The sequence below is a fragment of the Bubalus bubalis genome, chromosome 23 (assembly GCF_019923935.1).
Source record: "Bubalus bubalis isolate 160015118507 breed Murrah chromosome 23, NDDB_SH_1, whole genome shotgun sequence".
Taxonomy (NCBI): domain Eukaryota; kingdom Metazoa; phylum Chordata; class Mammalia; order Artiodactyla; family Bovidae; genus Bubalus; species Bubalus bubalis.
Window position 1 is genome coordinate 46,553,057 of NC_059179.1, and position 18,705 is coordinate 46,571,761.

Below are 18,705 nucleotides of genomic sequence, written 5' to 3' on the forward strand. Positions count from 1 at the left end.
CTGACGGCCCTTCTACTTTGAAACTCACATTCTGCTTTTACCCTAAGGATGAACCTCAAAGTGATGGATTTACTTTTTCTTAAAAAATTATCCATCTATGTATCTAGATACCTATTTGTTTGGCTGCCCCAGATCTTAGTTGCCGCATGTGGGATCTAGTTCCCTGACCAGGAATTGAACCCAGGTCCCCTGCACTGGGTGTGCCGAGTCTCAGCCACTGAACCACCGGGGACGTCCCTGAATATACTTTTGAAAAAGAATTTTGGCCAAGAGAAGGTAGCATGGCATAAAGGAAAGTCTGCATAATTGGGAGTCAGACCAATGCCCCAGGCTTGAACCCTGGGAATGACCTTGAACTAGGGTCCCCAAGCTAGTGTTCCTCATCTGTGTCCTGGTTATATGCCTGTCTCCTAGGACTCTATGAGGGCTATGGGAGGTGTAGGGTGAGACTCCACCCTCTTGGGTCTTCCCCTCTCCTCTTTGTTCATTGAAATAATTACCAGTTACGTTTACTTTTAAAAGCTGCTGTTGATAACATTTCTAGTCCCCCCGACGGGGAGATAAGGCGCCCCTTGCTGATGCACTTACACCAAAGCACGGTCTTAAGGCAGCATCAGATGGTGCCCGGCGTCCCCGCCCTGGCGGCGAGGCTCCTCGGCCTTGTCCCCACTGCTCGCAGCCTCCCTGCATTGTGGCCGCCCGGCTGGGGGCCACTTCTGATTCCGAGTACACCATCTGGTCGAGGCAGAGACCCCTCTGCACAGACCCTACACTGAATAATCCAGCTTCCCGAATGTGACCGTCTCACAACTGTGCGGAGTACCTTCATGTTCTCTTGAAAGTCAGCTTGAAAATTCAATTTTTCCCTCTTAGCCACCTGATATGGATTTTGATTATTAATGTCTGTTGCTGTCATGAATTGTGTTCCAGGGGTTGTCCTTAAAGCTGGGGCCCAAGGGACAGTCATCGTTTGGACTTTAACAGGATAATCAAGGGCCAAAAGTAGCCCCATATTCTGGAGGCCCCTGCTTGGTAGCGGAGGGTGCACTGGTGTGGGGTACGTGGGCCCCGTTTAGACTTTCCCCGCCTGCTGTCTCTGCCTGGTTGTACTGGGCTCTGCAAGTTTTGTTTCTCACCATTTGTCTCACGAGTAAATTGGGACCGGCTGCAGGACGGGGCGGGGGGGTGGTTGGTGTGGAGGATGTGTGGCAGAGAGTAGCATGTCACTCAGATGCTTGAAGGCCATTTGGATACATCTTTCAAACAATACCTTCTTATCACGGTTTGCCTGGCGCATTTTGAATTCTCCCAGCCTGGGGTCCTGCTCCAAGCAGGTGAAAACCCTGCCCAGAGGCATTGGGTTCCCTGCATGCCTGGGGAAGGGTAGGTTATGTGCAGGCACTTTGCAAGTTTAATTCCCTGGGGAAGATGCCACCGGCAGGTTGGGCACTGGTTTGAGCCTGTGTTATAGCGAGGATGACCCCATAGGTCAGATGTCACCCTGGATACGGCATTCACAGTCCATTTGCCCAATGACCAGCTACTCCTTCTAGATAGCAGCCCCCAACCTTATTGGCAGCAGGGACCAGTTTCGTGAAAGACAGTTTTTCCACGGACTGGGGGGAGAGGGCTGGGTGGGATGGTTTTGGGGTGATTCGAGCACATCACACTTATTGTGCATTTTATTTCTGTGGTTGCTACATCAGCTGCACCTCAGATCATCAGGCATTGGATTCCAGAGGTTGGGGACTCCTGTTCTAGGGCCTCTTTGAACTCAGGGCAGCCTCTCTCATGGAGTACTTCAGCTTCTGCTGTGTCGTGGCATCTTCACTGCATCATAAGCCACCCTCTTACCTATGGGTCATATTCCAGAAGCATGTTTGGAAGCTGTTATTTGCAATTTGAATATGTTTCCCCATTAAACAGTGTTCTGAATAGCAGGTAGGTTGGGCCCACCCACAGAATCCTCCTTAACCCGCATGTCCCTGGAGAAGAGGACTGCGAACCAGGATATTCTCAAGGTATTAAGTCACAGTAATTTCCCAGGGAGATGCGTCTCACTGTCTCTGACTTCCTGACTCTTCGAGTTCCACCAGTCTCAGGATAGTCCTCTGCCTGGGACTGAGGGCAGGGCACCCTGGCTTCCGCAGCGGCTGTTGCTGGGCAACCAGGAAATTGCAGCTCTCAGCGATGCAGCTTACTGAGAGCCAGGGGGACCCGTCTTTTGTTGTTCATTTCACACCAGCCAGCGATGCCTCTTCTCGGGATGGTGGCTTGTCAGGTGTGCGAGATGGAGTTGCCCCAGTTGGCGTTGAGTCCCAGATTCTCATTTGAGGGAGTCATTTTTCCGAGACCGTGATTTGTTCCTGCGAAGGTCCGATACTTAGGGAAAAGGAGTGGCTGCATTACTCATCGAGATTTGTATGAAATGTCTCTGTTCTCAGCACTATGCTGGATGCTGTGGGAGAGAGCAGACAAAGCAGGAATGTGGTTCCTCTCCTGAATCAGCTTACTGCCGAGTGAGAAAGAGAGAAATCCTGACACAGAGTGTTGTTACAGGCCAGACTGCAGTGGCTACTGGGGATTGAGAGAGCGCTGGGCACCTAGACGCTGGTCAAGCTCCCCCTCCTCAAAGGTGTTCTCAGAAAGATACAGCTGGGCCAATTAGCAGTTTGCAAACACCTTTGAGGAGAGTGAGCTTGGCCAGCCCCCTAGGTCCCTGCCCTCTCTGACCTCTCTCATTTCCCAACATCTCAAGGGCTTCCCTTGTGGTTCAGATGGTAAAGAATCTGCCTGCAGTTCAGGAGAGCCGGGTTCCAACCCTAGGTCCGGAAGATCCCCTGGAGGAGGGCATGGCAACCCACTCCAGTATCCTTGCCTGGAGAATCCCATGGACAGAGGAGCCTGGGGGGCTACAGACCATAGGATCGCAAAGAGCCAGACATGACTGAATGACTAACATGATGATCTTTTCTCCGAAGAACAGTGTAGAGGTGAACCTCAGCCTCCCTCTAATCCAAAGTGCCACTAACTCTGCTTGAATGGATTCAGATTATTAACTAGCCTCTGTTTAAAAAAAAATTGCTGGTAATTCTTATGAGGTAGAAAGCTCCCTTCGGAGAAGGCAATGGCACCCCACTCCAGTACTCTTGCCTGAAAAATCCCATGGGCGGAGGAGCCTGGTAGGCTGCAGTCCATGGGGTCTCGAAGAGTCGGATTCGACTGAGAGACTTCACTTTCACTTTTCACTTTCATGCATTGGAGAAGGAAATGGCAACCCACTCCAGTGTTCTTGCCTGGAGAATCCCAGGGACGGGGGATCCTGGTGGGCTGCCGTCTATGGGATCGCACAGAGTTGGACACGGCTGAAGTGGCTTAGCAGCAGCAGCAGCAGCAGAAAGCTCCCTTAACCCCAGGACTGAGAGCATGACTGAGCAGGATGTAGCCTTTCTCATGACTTCCCTTTTGATTAGAAATTAAAATGTGTCAGCTTTCTTGATGGATGACTAACATGTTCACCTCTTTGATGGACGGCTGCTGCAGGTCTTCCTGCCGGCCATCATGCTAAGTGCTTTTTCCACGTCTTACTATTTAATTCTTGCACCGACCCTGTGACTCAGGGAACCATGCACCCTTTGTTCAGATAGGAAAACTGAGGTGAAGGTGCTTGTCCAAGGTCATAAAGTGGTTCTTGCTGCTGTTGAGTTGCGCAGTCATGTCTGACTGTTTGTGACCCCATGGACTGCAGCACGCCAGGCTTCCCTGTCCTTCATCATCTCCTGGAACTTGCTCAAACTCATGTCTATTGAGTTGGTGATGCCATCGAACCATCTAATCCTCTGTCATCCCCTTCTCTTCCTGCCTTCAATCTTTTCCACCATCAATGTCTTTTCTAATGAGTCACTTCTTCACATCAGAAGGCCAAAGTATTGGAGCTTCAGTTCAGCATCAGTCCCTCCAATGAATATTCAGAATTGATTTCCTTTAGGAATAACTGGTTTGATCTACTTGCTGTCCAAGGGATTCTCAAGAGTCTGCTCCAACACCACGGTTCAAAAGCATCAATTCTTTGGCGCTCAGCCCTCTTTATGGTCCAACTCTCAGCATGGCCCAACTGATGCTTGAATCTATGCTATTCATATTCCAAATACACGAGGATGTCCCCCTGCGTTTTCCTGTTTGTAACTCTTACCTTCAATACCTGTGCTTGGGTGAGGCCATATAAATGAGAATGTGTGTTTGGTGCTCATCACCTTTTATGTGGTTTGATCTTTATGGGGTTTCCCTGATTGCTCAGATGGTAATGCAGAAGACCTGGGTTTGATCCCTGGGTCAGGAAGATCCCCTGGAGGAGGGCATGGCTACCCACTCCAGTATTCTTGCCTGACAGTAATGCAGGAGATCTGGGTTCAGTCCTTGGTTTGGGAAAATCCCCTGGAGGAGGGCATAGCTTCCCACTCCAGTATTCTTGCCTGGGAAACCCCAGGAACAGAGGAGGTTGGCAGGCTACAGTTCATGGGGTTGCAAAGAATCTGACATGACTGAGCGACTGACACTTTCACATCCTTAAATTATAATTGTCTTGTGTTCACTGAAATTCTACCTTATTGCCAAAATTATGTTTTTCTTTTCAGTATTGACTAGGGTTTTTTTTTTTCAATAGAGACAGTGTCTGTAGCAGAAGTTCATTCCTGATGAGCATAAACAGTACATTAGCTGTGTTTTGCCAGTTGTGTTTTCTTCACGTAATGGGATATTAATATGACTGCAAGTGAGAGTTGTGTAGGCCAACGTCTTTTCCTCGAGATGTTTTGGAGTCTGTCTTCATGCCTTAAACAAAATCATTTCTCAACATTGTCTTACACAATGTCTTTAGTCTGCAAAAACCAATGCATTCAACTTGTGGTTTTTCTGTTAGAAAACAAACATAAAGGCTCCGGAAAGGCCCAGCCTTGGTGAGGGCGGCAGGCTCAGTACAGCAGTGGCCAGCCGCCTGTGTCCTGCAGGGACTGTCCCCTTCATTCTCAGCACTGCGTTTGAGTTGGTTATTTTATATCGCACGCCCAGACGCTCAGTCATGCCCGACTCTTTGCGACCCCTTGGACTGTGGCTCGCCGGGCTCCTCTGTCCACAGGATTTCCCAGGCAAGAATACTGGAGTGGGTTGCCAGTTTCTCCTCCAGGGGATCTTCCCAACTCAGGGATCGAACCCAGATCTCCTGTGTCTCCCCCATTGCAGGCAGTTTCTTTACTTCTGAGCCATCGGGGAGGCCTTTATTTTATATTATTTTATCTTAAAAAGTAAGAGTCTTATTCTCAAGCAGGGAATAGCCTCTGGGGAGAAGCTGCCAGGAGCGGCTTCGCAGGCCTGCTGCTGCTCTGATTTGCCTTCTTGGAGGTGGAAAGGCTGGTCTTCCTTTCATGGGCTCCTAGCTGCCTTTCTGAAGCTTTTGTTTGTAAATCATTTCATGGTAAATGTAATTGAAAGTAATGAATTCAGCTGCACTGGGCATCAAGGATGCCTCTAGAAAAGTATTGAAATATTTAGCTGGCGAACATTTCCAAATAGACTTGGTTTTTCTGTTCAAAAAGTGATGTTGGACACCTGATGTGATGGGTGCATGAGGGAGACTTGAGTCCTTGCTGGGAGGAACTGATTGTCGTTTCCCGTTTCCAGTGGACCTGCTGGGGCTCCTGAAGTGGCGATCCAACACCAACCTGCTGCAGCAGAACCTGAGGCAGCTGATGAAGGTGGACGGCGGAGAGGTGGTGAAGGTAACACGTTGTCCTAAAGTGTAGGAACAGGGGTAGGTGCGGCCTCCCAGGACAGAGCCGAGCCTCCAAGATACGGTGGGTTCGGTTTCACATTGTGGTGGGAAAGCAGGTCACATGAATGATTTGGTTCCTCGATGCAAACCGAAGGGATGCCCACGCCCTGCTGTAGTCTTTCGAGTGTATGGTAGCATCGTGTCAGAAAAGCTAGCTACGATATAAAATGGGTAACCAACAGGGACCTCGTGTACAGCACAGGGGACTAAGCTCATTATTTTATAAAAACCTGTAATGGAAAAGAATTAAAAAAACTATAATATATAATATAATGTATTATGTACAATATATAGTACATATATAATATATATGTGTGTTTATATGTACATGGATATATATGTATGACTGAACCACTGTGCTGTACACCTGAAACGAACACATTGTAAATAAACTATACTTCAATAAAAACAACCCCCCTGATAAACCTTCCAAAATTAAAAAAAATCATGTCCATACCTTAATTAAAATACCTTGTTGAGAGAAATGCCGTCACCCTAATCTTCAGTGGTTGATAACCCTTTTGCAGTAGTCGTATCAGAGATCGCTGATCACATCACCACCACAAATATAGCAATGAAGAAGCTGGAAATAACGGGAAAATTATCAAAACGTGACCCAGAGACACCGAGTGAGCGAGTGCTGTTGGAAAAATGGGGCCGATAAACTTGCTGGATCCAGGGTTGTCACAAACCTTGGGGTGGTAAAAACCAGCACGCCTGCCAAGTGCGATGAAACACGGTCTGCCCATGTGGGGCTCTGGCTCTGACCCCTTAAACCACCAGCATCTTCGGGATGTTGACGCATACCTCTAGGAGGACAGTCCTCCTTGGACCCTGGTCGGGGAGGGTGGCCTGGCTTCACTGTGAGGGAAATGGTCTTTGGAATCAACTGAGTCTAGGACTCGGGGTTCTCGCTGTGGGGCTACCGTAGTTTGAATAACCTCGTTTAAGCCTCACTTTCCCTGCCATAGCCTGTGTCTTTGCTGGGCTTCCCTGGTGGTTCAGACAGTAAATAATCTGCCTGCAGTGCAGGAGACCCGGGTTCAATCCCTGGGCTGGGAGGATCCCCTGGAGAAGGGAATGGCCACCCACTCAAGTATTCTTGCCTGGAGAATTCTATGGATAGAGGAGGAGCCTGGCAGACTACAGTCCATGGGGTCACAAAGAGTCGGACACGACTAAGCTACTACCACACACACTTTCCCTGCTGTAAAATGGACAGGACCAGAGTGCCTTGTTCAGATGATCATTGTGGAGGCTGCGTAAGGTTCTGGCCCTGGGAGGTGGTCCAAGAGTGTCACGATTTATGGTCATCACTGTCCTGCCGTCCTGGCTCTCGACTCACCCAGAAGCCCTGTCGGTGATGTGGAGAACTGCATGGTGTGTCCGTGAAGTCGCAGTCTTCAGTCTTAGCTGCTTTCCCCCTCTGCAGTCTTGGTTTATTTCTTAGCCTCTCACAGAGCAAGCTCTGGAGCAATGCTGGATGCCCTCCTGAATCTTCATCTGAGATTGGACAGTCAGACTGGTGTGATCGGAGGTCCCTTGGAACGCTCAAGTTTGGTCCTTGTTGGCACTTTTGGTATTTTCTTAGGCTCTCCTTGTCTCCCGTCTGCTCGGTGACTCCTCCTTGTATGGAAGGCAGTGCCCGTCCATGGCCACTGGGCTCCAGCTGGGCTGGTGGCAGCAGGCGGGCCCCGCTGAGCAGGCTCCCAGCTGCCAGGTCTGTGTTGCTGCCTCAGTCCCGTACCCTCCGTGAGATGCTTGCGGAGGGAGACAACCTTATCTCTCTAAAAATTAATTACTTCAAATGGTCTCAATTAAACAGCAGTGTGGTTAGCTTCAGTATAAATTAATTCGGTGGCGTTGCTCTCCTGAATTCATTGTATAACCATTCAAACATATCCTTGCTAATCTTCAAAGTTTAATCATCTTTTCCCGGCCCTTGTCTTCTTCTCTGGGCTTGGACAATGTTAATTGTATTTTAAACTTCCCAGGGTTCTATGAATTCCCTAATTCAGATGAAAACTGGCTGAATAACTTCACAGTACTTCTTTAAAAGACCCGCAGTTAATGAAATTGTGTCCTCTTTCATTTTGCGGGCCATGTATCACGTCAGGGATTACTTGTATTTCTGTTGAACTTTTGTTACACTGACCAGGGAAAATCTAGAGCCATCTGGTTTTATTGCCTTCCTCTGTTCCTTTTAGCTGATCTATTATCATCTCCTATTATTCATCCCTGGAGGTGATTTTTCACCTCTGTCGTGACCCTTCCTGTGTCCACTGGAACTGCCCAGGCCTGGAGGACCTTTCTGGCCCTTAACTGCTTTGCCTGAGTTTATTCTTTCCAGTCACCAGCATGTCTTAAATACCCTTAGGCCTAGAGTGGAGAACGGACTCATCTAAGGACCACACGGGGTCCCAGCCTACATGGGGCTGCTTTCCATTATATGGAAGAACATTTATAGGCTGTGCATCTTATTCCACTTATTTAAGACCCCCCTTTTGTGTATTTGTGACTTTTTTCTTAAGATTTTTTTTTTTTTTTGATGTGTACCATTTTTTTTAGGAACTCTTTAGAGGAATTAAAGAACTTCTTGATGAGGGTGAAAGAGGAGAGTGAAAAAGCTGGTTTGAAACTCAACATTAGAAAAACTAAGACCATGGCATTCAGTCCCATCACTCCATGGCAAGTAGAATGGGAGAAAGTGGAAGCGGTGACAGATTTTCTTTTCTTGGGCTCCAAAATCAATGAGGACAGTGACTGCAGCCATGAAATTAAAGGCACTTGCTCCTTGGAAGAAAAGCTATGACAAATCTAGACAGCGTATTAGAAAGCAGAGACATCACTTTGCCGACAAAGGTCCATATAGTCAAAGGTATGATTCTTCCAATAGTCATGGACAGATGTGAGAGTTGGGCCATAAAGAAGACTACTGCTGCTAAGTCGCTTCAGTCGTGTCTGACTCTGTGTGACCCCATAGACGGCAGCCCGCCAGGCTGAGCACCACACAATTGATTTTTCTGAATTGGGGTGCTGGAGGAGACTCTTGAGAGTCCCTTGGACAGCAAGGACAGCAAAGCAGTCAATCCTAAAGGAAATTAACCCTGAATATTCATTGGAAAGACTGATGCTGAAGCTGAAGCTCAAATACTTTGGCCACCTGATGCAGAGAATCAACTCATTGGACAAGACTCTGATGCTGGGAAAGATTGAGGGCAGGAGGAGAAGGGAGCGGCAGAGGATGAGATGATTAGATGGCATCATGGATTTAATGGCCATGAATTCGGCAAACTCTGGGAGATAGTGGAGGACTGGGAAGACTGGTGTGCCGTAGTCCATGTGGTTGCAGAGCTGGACACAGCTTAGCAACTGAACAACAGCAACATTTTTTAGACTCTTTATCGATTTTATTACACTATTGCTTCTGTTTTGTCTTTTGGTTTTTTGGCCTCAAGGCGTGTGTGACCTAAGCTCCCTGATCAGGGATTGAACCCGTACCCCCTTGTATTGGAAGATGAGGTCTTAACCACTGGACCACTGGAGAAGTCCCTGTGTATTTGTAACTTTCACTGGAAAGATGACATTGCCTGATAGACTGTTGAAAGTATTTGGTCATTTGGAAAAAGTGACATTGCTTGAAGAAAATATTTGTTCATATGACAATGGCGATCGTGGTTTTCAGTGGATGGTCTTGGAGAGAGAGTGGGAGTCAAAAGCAGCCCTTTCGTGGCCTTGGGTGAGGGCCCACCCTCAGGACACTCCTGTCCCTGAAATGCTGCAGCGATCCAGGCCCTGGCCCCTGTTTCTGTGTCATTCATCTGGGTGGGGCGGGTGGATCTATTTCCTCGAACTGTGCCAAGCCAGGGCTTGGCACCTGGTGAGTCTCTTGGCAGGAACATTGGGCTTTTAGCAGATGGCATCAAGTTTTGACCTTTGCAAAGCTTTTACAATCTGAAAATGATGGGAAATGATACAAACGTAATGAAGGTGGTGCAGGATTAAATAATTACGGAGTTGACAGAACCGCGGATGTCTAGACCAGAATGCCTCCTGGTCCGGCTGGTTTCATTCCCCTGCCCATTTCTATGTGACACTTCCTGGCACGGAATAGGGGGTTGGAGGCACAGTGGGACAGAACGAGGATTTTATGCCTGATGGGTCTCATATTGCTTGCTAGGTCTGGGAGCTTGTCGTCTCTTGGGAAGAAGAGCTTTGTTAGTTGTTCAGTCTTGTCTGACTCTGCGACCCCATAGACTGCAGCCCGCTAGGCTCCTCTGTCCATGGACTTCTCCAGGCAAGGATACTGGAGTGGGTAGCCAATCCTTTCTCCAAGGGATCTTCTGGACCCAGGGAGCCATCCTGGGTCTTCTGCACTGCAGGCGGGTTCTTTACCATCTGAGCCACCAGGGAAGAGCTGTGGGACCCTGAATGTGCAAGCTTCCACAGCTTGGGGAGCTAAGGGGTGAGCTCTGGTGGGAGGGCAAGTCTTTGGTTTCTCAGTCTCGAGATCCTCTGGGGACATGAGAGGCCCTGGAGTTCTGTGTGTGGGCCAAGCAGCCGAGGAAGACCTGGTCCAGGGATCTCACACAGCCACTCCTCTGTCCTAGCTGTGGGACTGTCTCACTTGCTCCTTGTGTTCTTAATAACCATGTGATCGAGATGTAGTTCACATACCAGAAAACACCCTTTTAATTCATACAGTTCACTGGTTTTCAGTATATCCACAACATTGTGCAACTATCTGAACAATCTTATTTCAGAACGTTTCCATCACCAGAAAAGAACCCTGTACCTGTTGGCCATCACTCCACTCTGCCTGCCACCAGCTGTCTTTATAGATTTGACTATTCCAGCTACTTTATGTAAATCGAGTGACAATATATAACATTTTTTCTTATTGACTTCTTTTCCTGAGTACAACGCTTTCAAGGCAGGTGGTGGCATGTATCAGAACTTCATTCCTTTTTATGTTTAAATAATAAATACTGCACTGTATGGATATGCCACAGTTTATGGGCTTTCCCAGGTGGTGCTAGTGGTAAAGAACCTGCCTGCCAATGCAGGTGACATGAGAGACAAGGGTTCAATCCTTGGGTCAGAAGGATCCCCTGGAGGAGGAAATGGCTACCCACTGCAGTACTCTTGCCTGGAGGATCCCATGGACAGCGAGCCTGGCAGGCTGCAGTTCATGGGGTTGCAAAGAGTCAGACACAACTGAGGTGACTTAGCATGCAAGCATTCCATTCATTAGGTGATGGACGCTTGGGTTGTTTCCACGTTTTGACCATGGTGAATAAAGCTCCTCTGAATATTTGTGTCCACATTTTTGTGTAGATACACATTTTCCATTCTTTTGGTTTCATACCCAGGAATGAGATTATTGAGTTGCATGGTAAATCTACATTAACCCTTTGATGGATTGTCAGTTGGTTTTCCAAAGCCATTGCCTCATTCTACATTTCTACCAGTACATATATCAGGGCTCTGGTTTCTCTCTGCCTTTCTCATGCTTAACTGTTGTCCATCTATTTGATGAGAACCACCACACTCTGGATGAAGTGATAGCTCACCCTGGTTTCAATGTGCAGATCCATAGTGACTTCACGATGAATATACACACACTTCATTCCCTTGTATGGTCACTAGTCCACCGTATGGCATTTTGCCCTACCCCACCGACAGGGAACTCATTACTTCCAATGCAGTCTTTTTAGTTCATCTTAAACTTCTTTCTAGGGAGAATAGGGGAAGGATTCAAAGATAATTTCTAGTGTGACATAACTTTGAAGTCTCCTAATTTTTTCAAAATTATATCCCTAGTATTTTGTCATGCTATGCTGTAATATTTATTTGGTGACATAGTAGGCTATAATAGGATTTCTAAATTACTGTTACATAAATTAAGCACTTTCTGGCCCTTTGCTCTGTACCCCAGTTTCAGAATCACATAGCACCTGTATTTATAGAAGATCCTTTATTAAACTAGAAATTTGTCCCTTTGTGGAACTGCCCACTCGCTAGCTCAGGTCCCACCCAGGGTGAACCGGATAAGTCAGATTCAATCTTCCTGGGGTTGCTGTTGAACTCCTGGTCTTGGTGAAAACCAGGAGAAGGGTTGGAGAGGTCCCATGGGGGGTGGGGGATGAGCTCTGTGCATTTCCTTGCTGCGCATCCTCCACTTAACTTAGGGTGGCTTGTCTTTGTTTTGAATTCACTCATCTCAGATTTTTGTCACATGTGTGTTGTGGCCGTGAAGAATCAGTAGGTGCTGTTTGGGAGAGCTGGGTGTTGGGAGTTCTGCCAAAGGTGATCGTCTGGGGAGAGTTGGAGAGTTTATATCGCCTGTTGACTTTTTGTGTCCCTCCAGTTCCTCCAGGACACCTTGGATGCCCTCTTCAACATCATGATGGAGAACTCGGAGAGCGAGACCTTTGATACGTTAGTGTTTGATGCTCTGGTAAGGGACCTTGACTTTGCATCTGCTTAGAAATTACGGGGCTTTCATGTTGCAACCTTTGCAGCTGGGGCGGGAGCCGTCAAAGTAACCTTGAAAGCGTTTTCAGTTGTAAGCCCAATCAAAGCAAATGAATTGAGAGGTAGAAAGTTTCTTGCAATGTAGCGCTGTAGTTAGGGATGTAATTGGCAGCGGAAGAAGAGATAAACTGGCTGGCCAGCCTGTGTCTGAAAATGTTAGCGCTCAGTTGACTCGCACAGAGGTGCAGGTGATTCAGCTGAAGATTCCAAAATGGTTTGCATCTCTTTTGCTAATGAAAATATTAATTTAACAGGTATTTATCATTGGACTAATTGCTGATAGAAAATTTCAGCACTTTAATCCTGTTCTGGAAACCTACATTAAGAAACACTTTAGTGCAACCTTAGCCTACACGTAAGTTCTTTTTTGTTGTTTTAAAACCAGTTCTTCTTTTTGTATCTTTGTTAAGACTCTTTTCCGTGTACTTTTGCCTATGGGTCTACATTTCCCTTCCCCAATGGTGAGTTTACTGGGATCATTTTTATTACTGTTTTCCTCTTAACAGACCTAAAAACCTTGGAAAAGATAGGGGATGCATTATAGGATTCTGGAATAAATTCTTGTTCTTCTCTACACCTTTCTTTTGTCTTTGAGTTGTTCCCTCTATGTTTGATGAAATGGATATATGGATACAGAGTGCTTGCCACACTGCAGCTTTCTCACAGCCATTTGATGAATGAATGAATGGATGTGGTCTTGTCTTGAGATTATTGGTTATTTAGTGTGAATATTAATAAAATTCAGTCTTATACTTTTCAATCTATTTCTTCACTCTTTATTTTTTAAGGTTGCAGGTGATTTGTTTATTTTTGCTGTGCTGGATTAAGCTGGATAAAATAATTTTTTTTTTCTTTTAAAGTGGTTTAGTGATGTTTAAAGAGCCAGAATGTTAATGTTGTTCAGATAAAACATCTGCAGGTTTGGCAATTATTTTTAAACTTCATCTGGATATTGTCTTTCAATACTCCTGCATTTCTTTCTTTTTAAAATTGTTTTCTTTACATAGTTGTTTTTATTGAAGTGGCATTGATTTGCAAGTTGGTGTTAGTTTCAGGTTTACACCAGAGTGATTCAGTTATGTGTGTGTGTATAATATATACATATATTCCTTTTCAGATTCTTTTTGCTCTTTAAAGAGTTCCTCTCCTTTGTTCCAGAAGCTTCAGCTCTGACTAACTAGGATTCTTACTCCCCACCCAGCTGTTCTGCACTCACCCAGCTGCTCCCTACCTGGGCCTCTGTCGGGTCGAGTAGGGCTCCCAGGGGAAGGTGTGGAGCCTGGTGTCAAGGCCACAGCCCTGGGACTTGCTGCCACGGCTTGTGTTGCCACGGTCACTTGGCAAGCTTAGGTTGCTTCGCGTCTCTGAGCTTCAGCCTTCTCATCTGCACAACAGCACGGTTGTAGGTTTTCTTGAGAATTTTAATAAGTTCGTAACATGTCAAGTGTTTGGAATAATCCGTGGCACTCAGCACCAAGCGGTAGTTAGATTCCGTTATTATTAGAATTATTAGGGCGAGTTCCTCGTTCTCTCACAGTGGGATTTATTGGCACTGGTTCGGACTGTTTTCTGTGTGAGCTGCAGTGAAAAAGAAAGGTTTAATATTTTAAAGAACATTTCACTTAGATTCCTTAGAATGATTCCCTTTTAGGGCCAGGAACTTGAATCGAAGTTCCCATCTGTGTCTTGCCCCTACTTGGGTCAGAACCTGTTGCCCCTGGCTGTGGGAACTCAAGGTCAGCGGGCCTGTCCCTGAGTCTTGGATTCTTCTGTATCTGCAATAGTGCTTGTTTATTGCAGGGCTGCGGGTGGAGCCCCACGTGGCAGGAAGCAGGGGTGTGCTTAGGCACGCAGGGCAAGCTGTGACAAGCCTGGTGCTTGCTGGCTAATCAACCTTTGTTTAAGACATTCAGTTCTCTCTGTGGAGAAGCCCAGTTGGCCCACACTTCAGAGGGTTCCCTGCAGACTGCTGGTCGGGTGGCACCATCTCGCTCTAGCACCCAAAAGGAGTCAGTGCAGGGTTCATGGGGGTGGCCTGTATGCTGCTCTGGGTCCCATGTGACCTCCTCCGGTGTCACCTCCACCATCCTCCTCTACTGAAACTGGGCCAAACAACTGTTCTCAGATTAGAGTTTTTACTTTCATTTTAGAAAGTCAAAACGGTGGCAAGGTCACCGTGCTGCAGTCCAGGTCCTCTTTCTGGCGTCCCCTTGCCCTTATTCTCAAAGAGGGAAGCATACCTGGGGAGCATTGGGCAGGTTACTCCATGGAAGACACAGAAAATACCATCTTACTGTTAAGTTACGACAGGATGGAGCCAAGAATCTGTATCCTCTCGTCCAGTCTGTCATCTGCAGAAAAAATTTTAATTTCAGAAAATAAGTGTTCTTATCTTGTTTTGACTAACCAGCAACCCCAAGTGGTTCTTCAGCCGTTGGAATCTGAGCATTTCGCCTTGAAATGACAGAGGAGATAATTGAGGTTCACGCAGTTCTAACGCAATCAGGAAGGCTGCCTCTGCCCTAATGAAGTGTTTGCAGCGTTCTCCAGCCCAGGGGACATTCTAGTACCAAGCATCATCACAAACAGTCTCTCCCCTCCCCTGCTTGGGGGGCAGGTGGGCGGAGGCTTAGATTAGATTCCCATCCAGGCAGTTTCTTTACCTCTTTCCTTTGATAAATGTTGAGATCTGGAGCCTTTCTTTGCAAACAACTCTGAGAATAAATTAACTATGACTAGAGGCAATGGGTGTTAACTCTTAGCCTTCTAAGTCACAGAGCAGGTGCTCGCTGCATGGGTGGTTCACGGGGCAGAGTGACCAGGGCTGGTCCAAGCCAGGAGGGAGGGAGGCGTCAGCTTTGGGGACGGTTCTTCCCCAAAACCAGCAGGACGTGCTCCTTCTGTGCACAGACCTGCCTTTCCCGGAGCTGGTTCGGGCCTCCTCCCCACTGAACTGATGCCGCATTGGTCTGGTCCTCTCACCTGGGGCCGAGCAGTTTGGTCTTTCTATAGTTACAAGTGGTGTGATGGGTGTGGATTCGGGTCCTGTGACTTCCTGATTTATTTTCTGATTCTGGGTCATGCTTTCCTTCTTTTTGTTCTTTCCTTTGATTGAACTTTTGGAAGGATTTCCAAAATCTGTTTCTATGGAATGAATGTGAAAAGTGAAAGCGTCAGTCGGTCAGTTGTGTCTGACTCTTTGCGACCCCATGGACTGTAGCCCACCAGGCTCCTCCATCCATGGGATTCTCTGGGCAAGAATACTGGAGTGGGTAGTCATTCCCTTCTCCAGATGGAATGCATATTTCTTGGGCTATCAGTAGGTTTAAGAGAACAGGGTGTGTGGGGCTGTCAGTTTGGGAAAGTATGTTGTTAAACTGGGTGAAACAGCTTTTATGCCAGGACTTGAGGGGCTCTGCCAGGCCTCGAGAACCATCACAAGACCTGTAAGGGTACATACCTTCCCAGGGTCGGGACCAGGGGAACCTAACGGGAGGGGATCTTTCTGGCCTCGCTTCTTCAGGACACACTGCCAGGAAGGCTCCTATGACAGCATTGTGAGGTTTCTTGAGTTCTTCATCTTGATCAGTGTTAGAAATGATTTCACATCCTCTCAGTCGCCCCACAGCCTTTTTATTGTGATTTATCAGTAAAATCGTTTCTCTTGGGTTCTTCCGAGGTCATCCACGAGCCAAGCTTCAGTTGCTCTTATGAGTGACTTGTAATAATCTCAAATAACAAGCTGGTGCACACTGGCTCATAACTTAACGAGAAAAGCTGTCAGTACCTTGGCAGGTTGTTGTTGTTGTTGTTTATGAATATTTGAAAACCAGAAGGAATTCTTGTTGATTACTGAAAAAGTTAGGGGGTGGAGACGTTTGGTTTGGGGGTAATTTTGTTGGTTGTTGTCATACAAGTTTTACATATGTTGCTAGTTTTTGAAGTTACAGTGTAGCCAAATGCACCAAAAGCTGAAAATACACTGAAGTTATTTAATTATTCCTTTATGATTTAAAAGGCTTGACTTGAAGATTATTAGTTTATGGGCCAGTAGTTGGCTCCGTGGTAGAGAACCTGTCTGCCAATGCAGGAGATGTGAGTTCCGTCTGGATTGGGAATATCCCCTGGAGGAGGAAATGGCAATCCACTCCAGTATTCTTGCCTGGGAAATCCCATGGACAGAGGAACCTGGCATACTACTGTCCATGGGGTCATAAAGAGTTAGACATGACTGAGCATACATGCATAGTGGTAGAAAATGTAGACATTTGGACAGAATTAAAAACTGATTATTACTCTTACTGCCTCTATCATTTGAAAATAGCACTCAATTAAAAAAAAAGAGCATTATGAAAATAGATATGTCTGTAAAGAAAACCCCTTTGATTTCATTGTTGAGCATTGGAATGCTAGATCACCCACCGAGTCCTGGGCTTCTCCAGCTGCAAATTAGGGGTAAAACTGAACACTTGTCATACAGTGTTGCTGTGGAGAATAAATTATATAATACTCTTAAATGCTGAGGATGACATCTAAAACTTAGAAAGTGCTTGTTAAATGCTCAGATCTCGCTCCTCTGAGAGTTGTTTTATAGCTCACTTTTAATCTGTTTCGAATACATTTCACAAATATGCACATACTGATAATTTGTGAACCCAGCTAAAAAGAACCCAAATACCCACTTGTATATTTCTGCCCCAGTTAAGAAATGAGATACTGTAGTCATCTGAATTTGTTGATGTGTGTTTCCATTCCAAACAGGAAGCTGACGAAAGTTTTGCGGAACTACGTGGACAATGCCGAGAAGCCGGGAATAAGCGACCAGCTGTATAAAGCCATGAAGGCTCTAGAGTACATCTTCAAGTTCATCGTGCGCTCCCGGATCCTGTTCAACCAGTGCGTGTCCTCGTGCCGGCTCTCCAGAGGGCTGGGAGGAGACCCTTTTCTTCCTTCCTTCCTGCGTCTTCTCCCTTCCCCTGCCTCATTCTTCTTTGCCTTTCTCTCCTCCTCCCCTTCTTTCCCTGCGGTCTAGCAGAACACGGCAGTTAACAGACAGCAATTCTGGGCTGGAGCTGTCCACGTTCACCCTAACTGCTCCCCAGTGGAGTAAAAGGCAAGCTCTCTGAGTTTGAGTCTTGAGCCCTGAGTCTGAACTGTGTGCCTGTGAGTCAAACATTGTCTCCTGAAAGTGTTGGCATTTTATCCGATGCAGTACAGACTGAACACCCCGAGTTCTGCAGTTCTTTTCAGTGTTATTTTACAGAGGAAAAAAGCCCCTTGAAGAACACACAAAATTAAAACAAGCCACATCAACAATAATAAACAGCAAGGTAAATTAACTCACTTGGGAAGATGGTGGGGCTTCCACCCTCTTTCCTTCAACTAGAATCATGTTTTGTTTCTAGAGAGAGGTTCCTATACACGAAATGGCCTTGTGCATGGACATTCAGTGTTTTAACTTAGGGATGTGTTTCATGGATTATCTGGGCAAATTTATGAGTTGTTTTCAAACTTTAAAGTGGATTGGGGTATTTCCGATCCACTTTAAAATAATGACTTCATCATTTTATAGAGAACATTATTTTTTTTCCTAGATATCTATAGATGAAAGAATGGGGCTAAAATAAATGAGGTTTCAGTTGGTCCACAATGTTTAGCTCTGAATGCAGAGAGGAGAAGCCAGGGTAGATGGGGTGCTGGGGCGTTGAAGCCGACTCAAGCTGCTGCTGTTTGCGGAGGTTCCTGCTTAGGGTGCCCTACAGTGGGTGATGCTGCTTCTTGTCAGTTTTGGGAGGGTGATGTTCTTGTGTGAGTCCTAAACACAAAGATGGAGTTTAAGAATCAGTGTCCCTCTGATTCACAGAGTACATGTCATCTTTAAAAGCACAGCCCTCTTGAAACGTATCAGTGAATATGGGGAATTGAGGGAGCGTGGACCCAGGTCGGTACCTCCTTATTGACTCTTCATTTTGTTGGCCTGAAGTCGGCTTTCCACAACAGCCAGGGAGAGAGGGGAGGTATTCACGAGCCAGCCTCGTGTACCCTGTGGGGCGCGTCAGCCGGAGGAGCAGGAGACTGAGTGTACAGCTGTAAGGGCCACAAACGGGGTGTGCCCTCCACTCGTCAGTGGCCACAGCCCCTGTGTTGCTGGACAAGCATGGCCAGCGCTCTGGTCACTCTACGGTTCCTGTGAGTTCAGACCCGTGAAGGCCGTCATGCTCTGCTCCTTCACTGAAGAATACACTCTTTTACTTTCCTTATTATGGATAGGTGTCAATCTTGATGAGGGTCATGAAGCTTTCTGTTTTTGTCAGGGTGAAACCTGTTGATGATTTTCTCAC

At 46.6% G+C, this 18,705-nt stretch overlaps 1 protein-coding gene across 2 annotated transcripts in view; it reads left to right on the forward strand.

Annotated features, from left to right (window-relative positions):
• DOCK1 (dedicator of cytokinesis 1) overlaps nt 1-18,705 on the forward strand; it is a 559,970-nt gene that overhangs the window by 104,184 nt on the left and 437,081 nt on the right. For both annotated transcript variants that reach the window (XM_025273840.3, XM_025273841.3), the window contains exons 19-22: nt 5,677-5,774; nt 12,198-12,287; nt 12,619-12,719; nt 17,126-17,260. In XM_025273840.3, the coding sequence (XP_025129625.1) occupies nt 5,677-5,774; nt 12,198-12,287; nt 12,619-12,719; nt 17,126-17,260 (424 nt within the window). The remainder of the gene's footprint in view (nt 1-5,676; nt 5,775-12,197; nt 12,288-12,618; nt 12,720-17,125; nt 17,261-18,705) is intronic.